The 12,953-nt window shown below is 40.0% G+C and overlaps 1 protein-coding gene across 1 annotated transcript in view; it reads right to left on the bottom strand.

The window, feature by feature from the left end:
* Window positions 1-8,311: 8,311 nt before the first annotated feature.
* Window positions 8,312-12,953, bottom strand: part of EHHADH (enoyl-CoA hydratase and 3-hydroxyacyl CoA dehydrogenase) — a 59,899-nt gene continuing 55,257 nt past the window's right edge. Inside the window, exon 7 of the mRNA XM_020870669.2 lies at window positions 8,312-11,264. Coding sequence (XP_020726328.2) covers window positions 10,003-11,264 — 1,262 coding nt within the window. The 3' untranslated portion in view covers window positions 8,312-10,002. The remainder of the gene's footprint in view (window positions 11,265-12,953) is intronic.

The following is a 12,953-nucleotide window of genomic DNA, read 5'->3' as shown; positions in this document are numbered from 1 at the left end:
TCACTAGGAGCCTTCCTACAGGGAAATCTCTATTTCAGAGTCTCTTTCCTGGGAAACTTGTTCAACACCAATCACTAACAGAAGTGGTCTCAGGAAGCAAGATCTAAAATGGGATTTTAGAGCTGGATTACAAACCAGCCGACCAGCAACGAAAATGTCATCTGGTAGTAAACGGAGTACTGAGAACTCCTAGCATGCTGTAACCGTACAAGTGTTAAAACCTTGATCAGTGGACAAGTTGGGACAAGATATCCATAGAAGGTAATGGGGGTGCTATTTCAGGCATTTGAGAGGTTACAGGAAGTTATAATTACACGGATTCAGATGGCTGTTGCTGAGGGCTACTCCTGTATGGGAGAAATACAATAAAAGGTGTGAAGGTGATTAACTACCAATCTAAGACAACCTGTGAATGTCAGTGGGCTTCCCTAGCAACATATAAAAGAGATGTCTCCTGAAGTCACAGGACACAAAAAGCAGACGGTCAGGCCCAGGGCTTAATTATGAGGCAAATGGACTTTCAGAGAAGGGTGACTTCTCATGGCAATTCTGTTTTGTCAAAGTTAAGGCCTTGATTGAGAAGAAGTGGGACCCTGTGAATGGCAAGGGGGACATCTGGGTCAGTGAATTGGAAGTATCGAATTTTGAGTTCCCCTGAATGCTTTGGGCCTGCAGAAGAGTCCCACTCCTTCTTCCTAAAGACCTGTGCTCCCCACTTACTCAAAAAACAATTCAGAGCCTTCTGTTAGGCAAGACACAAGCCGGCTCAGGAAATAACTCCCCTCCTGAGCATCAAAACAATAACCCATCCAGGGAGAAGCTAAGACTAAGACAAGAAAGGGTTTGTATCCTCAAGGAGGTACACGATCTAGCCAAGAGGTATTGGCAGAAGCTGGAGAGTATGCAGGAGTGACCCGCGAGGGGGCTGGATCAAGACGGGCAGAATATAAATTTTGGTAGAGTGAATTTACTGATGTGGAAACCTTTTCCATGATATACAGAGACACACACAGGCTCTGTGTCCAGGCAGGTTCTAGGATACACATTACTAACACATAGCTAGGCCAGCTCTTGGAGGCTTGGAGAAAGTGATCGCACACGTGTAGTGAAGTAGACATGCCAAAATGCCATGGCAAGAGGCAGAAGAAGGAACAAAAAAGACTCAGAGAAGTGGCCTGAGGTAAGAATACATGGGCAATGGCAAGGTCTTGGAAGGTTTGTCAGGGCCCAGAAGGAAAAAACATTGGCAGATTGGAGAGAGCAAAAACCGGGGAATCAAGGGATGCACAGATAGGAGTGGGCACAACGTATGAAGAGCTGTACATCACATGTTAGGGCCTTCTAGAAAACATCTACCACTGAAGATGAATCAAACAACCAAGCAGATAGAGTGATCGGGCTGGCTGACATCAACCAGTGTTGCCAGCCAAAATCTTGGCCTTCTCTGCCCGTCGAAGCCGAATGAAAAATAGAGAGACAGAGTTTGGAGGAAATAAAACGGTGGCTTTTATTCTCAGCCAGCGGAGAGGGGAGCACAGTAGGTTCAAGCCTCAAGAACTGTGTCCCGCCTCCATGAGGAGTCCAGGGGCTTATATAAGGCAATTGCTCACAGTCAGGAGTCACTGATGAGGAGCAAAGGTGATAGGATCTTGATTTCTTCCTCTTGCATTGTCTTCCTCAAAGACAGTCATAAACTGGTATCAGTAACCCAGTAATTGAGTCTGGCAGTTAGGTGGCTCTGCAGCTTTCTTTCCGATATGTAACTTTAAGGGGAAGGGTGTTGTTAGGGAAAGCACCAGATAGGAGATGTATTTAGCATAGAGTCAAAGGGAAAAAATGTGGATTGTAGAATACTGGAGTGGTTTGCCATGCTCTCGTCCAGGGGATCTTCCTGACCCAGGGATTGAACCTAGGTCTCTTACATCTCTTGCATTGGCAGGCAGGTTCTTTACCACTAGCACCACCAGGGAAGCCCACTGCAGGGCTTCCTTTTCCAAGAACTTAGAGAGGGTCTGAATCAGTGACATAAGAGCCCATATAATATTGCATCAGACCAAAGGACACACTTTAAAACAAAGGTGGTACAGAGGTAGGCAGGCATATAACCATGGAATCATTGTTCTGATCACTTACTACACCACTCAGAAGCTACTAGCCTTCCTAATAGAATAATGGAATATCTGTTAGAAGATATTACTGAGTTTCCAGCTTGGAGATTATATTTTCAAGCAGTTCACACCCTAAACCAAGAACTATGATTTCTTTCAAAGAATCTTATTAAGGGTGTTTTCTTTGAAGGAATCTTTTGTGCAGGTTAATTTAGTTAAATTAAATAATTTGGTTTAAATATTCTCTTATCCCAGCTCACATAATTTGCAATATGTCTTGATACACTGCAAGCAAATGTAAGAGGAAAGAGGTCATTATCAACCTCTATACATTTTGGGACTTGCCTGCTTCCCTCATGATACTCCTGGTGTGTGGCTGTCTGAGACACAACCTGGTGAGGACAACAGTGTCCATGTGTACATGAAATATTAATGAAAATTAATCTCTTATTTTTTTTTTACAAAAATAAGGAACAAGATTAGTTCTAAGTATTTTCTATCCACACCTCTATGAATCATCTTTCACACTGCTTTGGGTAGGGGCACCCCAATTTAGAGACCTTTGATCTAGTGAGCAGAAGGTCTGAGCACTCCAGATCCAGGACCTCTCTTTTGGTCAGTGCTGAGAAATATTGCTTTTTTTTTTTTTTTTTCAGTCACAGTTTCAATTTCAGCACTTGTGATTGGTTTCTTCATATTTGCTATTTCTTCCTGGTTCAGTCTTGGGAGATCATATCAGTACCTTTCTAAAAATTTGTTCATTTCTTCCAGGTTTTCCATTTTCTTGGCATATAATTGCTCATAGTAATCTCTTATGATCCTTTGTGTATTTCTGTAGAGCTTCTCCTTTTTTATTTCTAATTTAACTGATTTGAGTCCTCCCCTTTTTTTTCTTGATGAATCTGGCTGAAGTTTATCCATGTTTATCTTTTCAAAGAACCAGCTTTTAGTTTCATTGATCTTGCTATTGTTTTCTCTGTTTCTATGTCATTTATTTCTGCTCTGATCTTTATTATTTTCTTCTACAAAGAAAAGAAATAATAGGTTTTGCTTGTTCTTTCTCTAGCTGATATTGCTTCTTGAATTACTCTTCTTTCCATCTTTCCTTCTGATAACACATACTCTGCTAGTGTTTTTTTTTTATCTCTGTTTAGGTGGGAGTCAATTTGTGGCTCAAGTAGGCCTGTGAGACTGTTATCTACTAAATGTTGATGTAATCCTTTCTACTATCCTTAAGGACCTTTATCCTTATGGTCTGGATTTAAATTATGTTCAATTCTTTGTCTATGTGAACTACAACAAATATGTGTGAAATATAACATACAGGTTTACGAGCAATTCAACATCAAGTTGAAAAACACATCACACTGGCAAAAAAAAAATTTTTATCTTAAAATAAGAAATCTCGTTTAATGAGTCTAGATTCCCAAAGCTACCTGTGTGTCAGAATAACCTATAGCACTGAGAAAACAAAAAAAGAACAAAGTAAAACTCACTCATTCTTGGACCCCACCCGCACTGGGACTTTTCAGGTGGCACTAGTGGTAAAAGGACTCTCCTGCCAACGCAGGAGCCCTAAGACATGTGGGTTCGATCCCTGGGTCAGGGAGATCCCCTGGAGAAGGAAATGGCAACCCACTCCAGTATTCATGCCTGGGAAATCCCATGGACAGAGGAGCCTGGCGGGCTACAGTCCATGGGGTCGCAGAGTCGGACACGACAGCACAAACAACACAAAAGGGTCAGCTGTGAGGAATTAAAGAGCTACAATAGCAGTGACTTACCTGTGAGTTGATTTCTTTCTCACACAAATGACTGATGGAAGGCAGAGCAGCAATTCTGCGTCGTGAGGTCCTAGGGGACCAAGTTCTTTGTAGTCCTCCTTTCTTCAATCCCTACGGACTTTTGTCCTTGTGATCCAGTATAATGGGTTGAACTCCAGCCTTCGCATCTGTGTTCCAGGCAGCAAGATGGAGGAAGGGACGAAAACAAACAAACAACCCACCCCCCACCCCACAAAAAATAGGAAAATGATGTCTATCATTTGATCCTTAAGATAGGTTCCTAAAAGCTACTGTTGACACTGCCATTTACACCCCATTGTCTAAATCTTAGTTACATATTCAAAACTGTATATGGATTCAAGAGAAGCTGACAATAACATTGTTTATTGTGAGCACACAAATGCTTAGCTAGAAACTAGGGTGTGTAAAGTTTATTACTACAGAAGAAGCATTGGGTAACAGCCAACAGTCCCTGCCAAAACTCACAAATCAAGGACTTTTTAGGCCTTGGCAGTCTTCAGAAATCCAAGTGCACTTATGAGTTGGTTGGAGAAAGTTTTGCAGTACCCCATCCTAAGGATCTTACATTGAGTCCAGGATTAGCAATTGCTTCTGTGCTCTCTTAGAGGAGGTGGAAGATAATGCACAAGGTTGATCACATCAGCTCTGTGCATGTCATTTTATCAGATGCTTTCAGGCACTCACTTCCAGGCTAGTTTAAGTTTGGTAAAAGAGAACAAATATTACAACTGAAATATCCTGGAATTCTTTGGACAAGAATTAAAAGCCCTGTCATCTCTCTCACGTTCCTCTTTCTAAGAGTGCCAGAAAAAAAAAAAAAAAAACAAGACGAGCAGACAATATGTACAGTTAACCCTGGAGCAAGGTTGGGGTTAGGGGCATTGACCCTTGACCCAGTCTAAAATTTCAGCCATAATTTATAGTGCATGCATGCTAGGTCTCTTTAGTCATGTCCAGCTCTTTGCAACCCCAAGGACTGTAGCCTGCCAGGCTCCTCTGTCCATGGGATTCTCCAGGCAAGAATACTAGAGTGGGTTGCAATGCTCTTCTCCAGAGGATCTTCCTGATCCAGGGATCAAACCCACGTCTCATGTCTCCAGTATCAGCAGGCAGGTTCTTTACTACTAGTGACAAGTGGGCCCTCCATATACTCGATTCCTCAGCTATGGCTCCTCTGTGTCAGCAGATTCAATCAGCCACAGATGGTGTAGTACTGAAATGTTTACCACTGGAAAAAAAATCGAAGTTTAACTGGACCTGCACTGTTCAAACTCATGTTGTTCAAGGGTCATCTTTTTCTTAGTTTGGTCCATTGGAGACTTTCTAAGTGGAGATAATCTAAATAGAGAATTTCCCTCTACTTTCCTCTCCTAACCTTTAGAAAGATACTTAAAGCAATAAACAGAAGAAACTGGTTTTGGCTTGAAACCTCTACACAGCGTGCCCTGGAAACAATACTGGGTGTTGTACAGCTTTGTGAGGTATGTTCTCATTAGATATCTACTTTATACATAGTATCAATAGTGTATATGATTAAAGTTGTTTTTAAACATAGTCCAGAGAACTTGATTTGGGTTAATCTCATCAATGGCTACCAAGAGAGTTCAGCTAATCTAATGAGTCTGCTATATTTCTGACTTTCTAAGTGTCTATTTTAAACACAAGTGTAAGACTAGAAATTTCAGGTTCCCAAGTGGCAGAGGAACCAGAAGTCAAATTGCCAACAACCGTTGGATCATGGAGAAAGCCAGGGAATTCCAGAAAAACATTTATTTCTGCTTCATTGACAATGCTAAAGCCTTTGCAAGGAGATCCAACCAGTCCATCCTAAAGGAGATCAGTCCTGAGTGTTCACTGGAAGGACTGATGTTGAAGCTGAAACTCCAGTACTTTGGCCACCTGATGAGAAGAGCTGACTCATTCAAAAATACCCTGATGCTGGGAAAGATTGAGGGCAGGAGGAGAAGGGGACGACAGAGGATGAGATGGTTGGATGACATCACCAACTCAATGGACATGGGTTTGAGCAGACTCCGGGAGTTGGTGATGGACAGGGGGGCCTGGCGTGCTGTGGTTCATGGGGTTGGAAAGAGTCAGACATGACTGATTGACTGAACTGAAATCCTTTGACTGTATGGATCACAACTGTGTGAAAAATTCTTAAAGAGATGAGAATACAGACCACCTTACCTGCCTCCTGAGAAGCTTGTATGCAGGTCATGAAGCAAGTTAGAATGAGACATGGAACAACTGACTGGTTCAAAATTGGGAAAGGAGTATATCAAGGCTACATATTGTCACCCTGAAGAGTACATCATGTGAAATGAGTGCATCATGTGAAATGCTGCACTGGATGAAGCACAGCTGAAACCAAGATTGCGAGGGGAAATATCAATTACCTCAAACATGCAGATGATACCACACTTACGGCAAAAAGTGAAGAGGAACTAAAGAGCCTCTTGATGAAGGTGAAAGAGGAAAGTGAAAAACCTGGCTTAAAACTCAACATTCAAAATACTAAGATCATGGCATCTGGTCCCATCACTTCATGCAAAATAGATGGAGAAAAAGTGGAAAGTGACTGCTTTTATTTTCTTGGGCTCTAAAATCACTATGGACTGTGACTGCAGCCATGAAATTAAGACACTTGCTCTTGGAAGAAAAGCTATGACAAACCTAGATAGTGTGTTAAAAAGCAGAGACATCACTTTGACAGCAAAGGTCCATATAGTCAAAACTACGGTTTTTCCAGTAGTCATGTACAGATGCGAGAGCTGGACCATAAAGAAGGCTCAGCACAAAGAATTGATGCGTTTGAACTGTGGCACTAGAGAAGACTCTTGAGAGTCCCTTGGACTGCAAGGAGATCAAACCAGTCAATCCTAAAAGAATCAACCCTGAATATTCATTGGAAGGACTGTTGCTGAAGCTCCAACACTTTGGCCACCTGATGCAAAGAGCCAACTCATTGGAAAAGACCCTGATGCTGGGAAAGATGGAGGGCAGGAGGAGAAGGGGATGGCAGAGGATGAGATGGTTGGATGGTATCACCAACTCAATGGACATGAATTTGAGCAAACTCCATGAAATGGTGGAGGACAGAGAAGCCTGGCATATTACAGGCCATAGGGTCACAAAGAGTTGCAAAGAGACTGGACAACAGTGCTGTGGAGTATGATTTGTAGGCACATTTCTGTAACATCATTAATCAAGGGAGTTAGGACCTCTCACTCTCTTTCTTGCAAGCACACCTATTTCTGCTGGAAGCGAATAAGCAGATAGCAATTGCAGCTGCACAGTGACTTTTCTGATTTAAGGAACATCGTTAGTCTCATCTTCAAAGCTGGAGTATTATGGCAAAGCTTCAGGGGTGCTTGTAATATGTAGTTTTTGTCAGAGTCAATTACTATTAGAACACATTTTTAAAATGTCATTCAGAAGGCGATTTTTTTGAAAGATAGATTAAAAAATTTTAATAACAACAAAATAAGCCTTTAAGCAAGTGCATTTTCAATAATTGGATAGTATATCCTGGAAAGGTTTCTTCATATTAACCACTGCTGTTTGCAGAACCCAATAGTTCAAATTAGTTTTGCCTCCTTTGATACAAAATAAGGATAAATGAACTCATATTTCTTCTTCCCACGATACATATAAAATGTTGGTCCTTAACATTTACTGAGTCACAGACACTTCAGAGAATATGATATAAGATAAGATATGGTACCTTTTCTAAGAAATGCAGTCAGATACATACACACAAGTATTAGCATAAAGTTTCAGGGATTATGGACTCAAAATCTATCTATAGACACTCAAGTGTCAAAACCCCAATCTAGAGGAGATTGTAGGAGGAAAATAAGTTTTAAGAACTCAAAAAAAAAAAAAAGAGCTCAAAATTGAAATCTACTCAAGGTCTAAAGAGGAAAAAGTTATGTGTTTATTAATTTGAAACAAATTTACATTAATTTGAAACTAAGTTACTTTGCAGACAGAGTTACTATTTTCAGGAATTTTTTTCTATTTATCTCTTTAATTATATAAACTCCAACAATACATATCTCAAAAATTATTCTAAATTGAACTACAATTCAAAGCACATTCTAAAAGTTTTTTTTATTTGTTTTTGGTTTACTTTTTACAATGAAAACTTGTACTATATTCATTCAAGATTTCTCTGTTAGAACTTTGGGTAATTTTGTTTGGGTTCATTGGCGAAAATATTGTAAAAACCAATTCATTCACATTACCCTGAAGGACAATAACCTAAGCCTATTTGTTTCCTTGTATGACAAGGAATTGCTGGATTAATGCCCCTCCAGATTCTAGATCTGCCAAGTGCTATGCAAGAGGTTCACGGATGCACAGAGTATCTGTTGAATGAAGGGTCCACAAGACTTCCTAAGTAAGTAAACAACTTGCTTACTTGTTTATTAACTTGATTAAGATATAATTCACATACCATACACTTCACACATTTAAGGTATACAACTCAATAGTTTTGATTTACAGAGTCATGCAACCATCAAAACAATAATTTCAGATAGTTCCATCAACCAGAAACTCTGTACCCATCAGCAGCCACACCCTGTTCCCTATCCCCAGTCATTCAGCCTTTGGAAAACTGTAATCTGCTTTCTATCTCAATAAATTTGCCTATTTTTTCACTTAGCATAATATTTTCAAGATTCATCATGCTGTAGCATGTATTAGCACTTCTCTTCTTTTTATGACTAAATAATATCCTACTATATGGCCAGTTTACATTTATTTATGCATTCATCAGTTGATGGACACTTGGATTGTTTCCAATTTGGGGCTGTTATGAATAGTTCTGCTCTAAACATTTGTGTACAAGTTATTGCATTGACTAGTCCCTTAACTTTTAACCAAACAAGGCAAAAAGTAAAAAGAGAAGAATTCTTATAAAAAAATTACACAAAATTTGTTTATCAATAATTTTAGGCTTGTCAGGATTCAGCCATTTCATACACATCACAAAGCCTTCCCATGACCAGGAAACTGGTATTATTACTTAATCACAGAATTAGAGGAGGTTAGATCCCTGAGATGCCCACCTTACACTAAGTTTACAATTTGTTGTTGTTGTTCAGTTGCTCAGTTGTGTCCTATTCTGTGACCTCAAGGACTGCAGCATTCCAAGCTTCCCTGTCCTTCACGATCTCCCAGAGTTTACTTTCCATTACTGCTGCTTGAATAGAAGGGTAAATAAAGACATCTAGTGGTCTTGAAATTATCATCAGACATTACTGAGCCTCTTGCAAGCAGCAAGGACAACTGTGCACAAGGGCCTTGGACAGAAATGATAATACTGAGTGTGACTTTCTCAGCTCCTTTGACTCCCATTCTGGTCCAAAGTATGTGGTTTCCTCACAAACTCCCAACTGTGTTTTGCCTAAACTTCAATACCCTTCTGCCATTGAAACTTTGCCCCTGGCCACTGCCTTGGCCTCCCCCTGGGGAGCTTTCCAAGCTCACGCATAGAGACCCCTACTGCAGACCCTACCCTGTCAACCGTCTCCACTCTACCTCTGAGAGTCTGAATTGAAGTCTTTATCACAGGCTTCCTTGCTGGATAAATGCCCCTCCAAGTTTTAGGTCTGTTAAGTGTTGTGCAAGATGCTTAGGGATGAACAATGAGGATCTGTTGAATGAAGGGTCCATAAGATTTCCTACCACTGCCACGTGTGTGAGGATGAAAGACTCAACATGAATTTATGCATTTATCAATTAATAATTGATGACATATTTCTCAAATGATCAAGGTACTGGGAACCTCAACTTATTGCTGAGCCTCTCTCCTTAGCTATTACAATGTTAACACAAGTTTATTCACTGCAATTGAAATCTGATACAGACAGATCCCTGCCATAAGAAGCACATTCCTGAATATTTGACCCATTAGAATCATCAGACAGAAGATCCAAGGAGGGGTTTTAGCCAACTGATTATTCCTTTCCTTTTGTATTTTGGAGCAATCTTACTTTGAATCTCTTTGGATTAGTTTCTATGAAATTCAGTGAGAGTTGCCAGATGGCAGCAGGTAAGGCAAAACCTAAAAGGCTGAATCACAGTTTACTGCCGGGGGGTCCTGCCAAGCTTTGCCACTCTTTCAGAGGAGGGTTTCCCTGAGAAGCCAGTTTTTTTAGATAGTCACAAGGCTCCAGTTGGGGAATATCAGGATTCTGCCTGTGGTATTTCTGCAACTTCTCTAGCACCGTGGGCAACCCAACTGTAGAAGCATAGAACATGGGCCCACCCCTCTGCCTTGGCCATCCATACCCATGTAAATAGATAACATCAATGTACTCTGGGATAGCCGCAATCCCTTCTCCCAAGATGCGGAATGCCTCATTGATGAGCGAATATAGGCAGCGCTCAAGGATCTCATCCCGGCTAATGATACGTGGTTCGATGTGATAGGTTTCCCTGTACTGTGCCAGAAATTGGGAAAGCCAGGGGTCGGGTTTGTGAATCCTCCCCAGGGGCTTATCATAAAGGTACCAACCCTTACCTGCCTTCTGACCAAACCGTCCTGACTCACACAGCATATCAGGAATTGGGCAATATCTCCGGCTGCCTCGCTTCCGGGCAGAACTTCCTGGAGGCAATGTAGGTCCAGTAAGACCTTGCCCTTTGCGAGATTTCCAACCTATATCCAACCCAGCAAGATCAGACACTCTAAAAGGTCCCATTTTGAAACCAAACTCTTCCAGCACCTCATCTATCTCCTCTGGTTTACTGCCTTCTTCTAGTAAGAAGTATGTCTGATCATAATAAGACCTGAGCATTCGATTCCCAACAAATCCATAACAATTGCCTACAACTACTCCAATCTTCTTAATCTTTTTTGATAAATTCATAGCCGTGGCAATGGTGGTGGGGGAAGAGAATCGGCTGGGAATAACCTCTAACAACTTCATGACATGAGCTGGTGAGAAGAAGTGGGTGCCAATGACCAAGTGAGGACGGTCACTGGAAGAAGCAATCTCATCAATGTCCAGGGCTGAAGTGTTGGTGCATAAAAATGCTTCTGGCTTGCATACAGCTGACAGCTCAGCAAAGACACGCTTCTTCAGGTTCATGTCCTCATACACTGCTTCAATGACTAAATCTACACCATGGAGCTCTTTCATGGATGTGGTTAACCTGGGTTTTGGTCCTGACCAGGGGTGGCCACTCTGCTGCATTTTGGAGGCTTCCTTTTCCAAGATGGAGTTTATAATCTTGCTTGCAGTCTCCAGCTGTTTCTTGTCTGATTCTACAGCAATCACGGGGATCTGGGCCTTTGCAAAAGAAATGACAATGCCTTGGCCCATTGTTCCTAAGCCTGCATATAAGAGTGAAAGAGAAAAAGAATGATTCCATGGTATTGGAAAATGGGAAATTGTTCAGTGAATGGAAGATTTGTGTGGAAACATGGCATTCAAAGATAGCAACTCAAGGACTACAGGTGGATTGAATACTAGTTAATGTTAGGAACTGTATTAAGTGCTCCAGGGGGTATAACAATAAAAAGGATTCATACACACGCACTATTCGAAATAGTAAACAAGTTCAGCAAGATTGTAAAGTGCAAGATCAATATATAAAAATCAATTGTATTTCTATAATAAACACTCTAAATATGAAATTAAGAAACAATTCCACTTTTAATAGCATTAAAAAGAATAAAATACTTCAGAATAAATTTGAGGAAGAACTTAAAGACTTGCACATGAGAAACCAAAGAATATTACTGAAAGAAATGAAAGAAAACCTAAATAAATTGAAAGATATCCCATATTCGTGGATCAGAAGACAATATTGTTAAGATGGCAATACTATCCAAGTAAATCTGCAGATTCAGTGCAATAACTATCAAAAGTCCGACTGATATTGTACAGAAATTAACAAGCTGATTCTAAAAGTCATATAGAAATACAAGAAATGCAGAATAGCCAAAACAGTATAGAGAAAAAAAAAGAACAAAGTTTTAAGATTCATTCTTCCCAATTTCAAAACTTTTGACAAATCTACAGTATTCAAGACAGTGTGATAGTGGCATAAAGGACAGACATTTAGATCAATGAGATAGAATTGAGAGTCTGGAAATAAATTCATACACGTATGGAAAATCAATTTTTAACAATGGTGCCAATAGGGAAAGAATAGAATTTTTCAACAAGCGGTGCTGGGACAACTGGATATTCACACATAAAAGAATGATGTTGAACTTCTACTTCACACCATACATAAAAATTAACTTAAAATGATCAAATGCCAAAGTAAGAGCTAAAACTATAAAACTCTTATGAGGAAATCTTCATGACCTTGGATTAGGCAATGATTTCTTAGAAATGACATCAATAACACAAGCAATAAAAAAAGGATAAATTGGACATCATCAAAATTTAAAACTTTTGTGTTTCAAAGGACATAAAAAAGAAAGTGAAAAAAACCCACAGGATGGGAAAAAATATTTTCAAATCATATATCAGATAAGGTACTTGTATCAAAATATATAAAGAACTTGAACTCAACAATAAAAAGACAACTGAATTTAAAATTAGGTAAAGGATCTAATAAACATTTCTCCAAAGAAGATATACAAATGGCCAATAAGCATATAAAGAGATGCCTAACACCACTAGTCATTTTGGAAATATAGGTCAAAATCCCAGTGAACTACCACTTCATACCCACTAGGATAGCCATAATTAAAAAGACAGATAATAACAAGTTCTGGTGACAATATGGAGAAATTGATTCACTGATGGCAAATTGTAAAATGGTGCTGTTGCTATAGAAAACAAGTTGGAGGTTCCTCAAAATGTTTAACATGGAGTTACCATATGAGTTGGTAAGTAGGTAGTTATATACATAATTCAAGAGAAATGAAGACATACGTCCACACAAAACTTATATACAAATGTTCATAGTAGCATTATTCAAAATAGTCAGAAAAAAAGAAATAAGCCAGGGACTTCCCTGGTGGTCCAGTGGCTAAGACTCCATGTTCCCAGTGCAGGGGGCCTGG

This window comes from Odocoileus virginianus, chromosome 4 (assembly GCF_023699985.2).
Source record: "Odocoileus virginianus isolate 20LAN1187 ecotype Illinois chromosome 4, Ovbor_1.2, whole genome shotgun sequence".
In the NCBI taxonomy this organism is placed as follows: Eukaryota; Metazoa; Chordata; class Mammalia; order Artiodactyla; family Cervidae; genus Odocoileus; species Odocoileus virginianus.
This window is presented reverse-complemented; position numbering and strand designations above follow the sequence as displayed.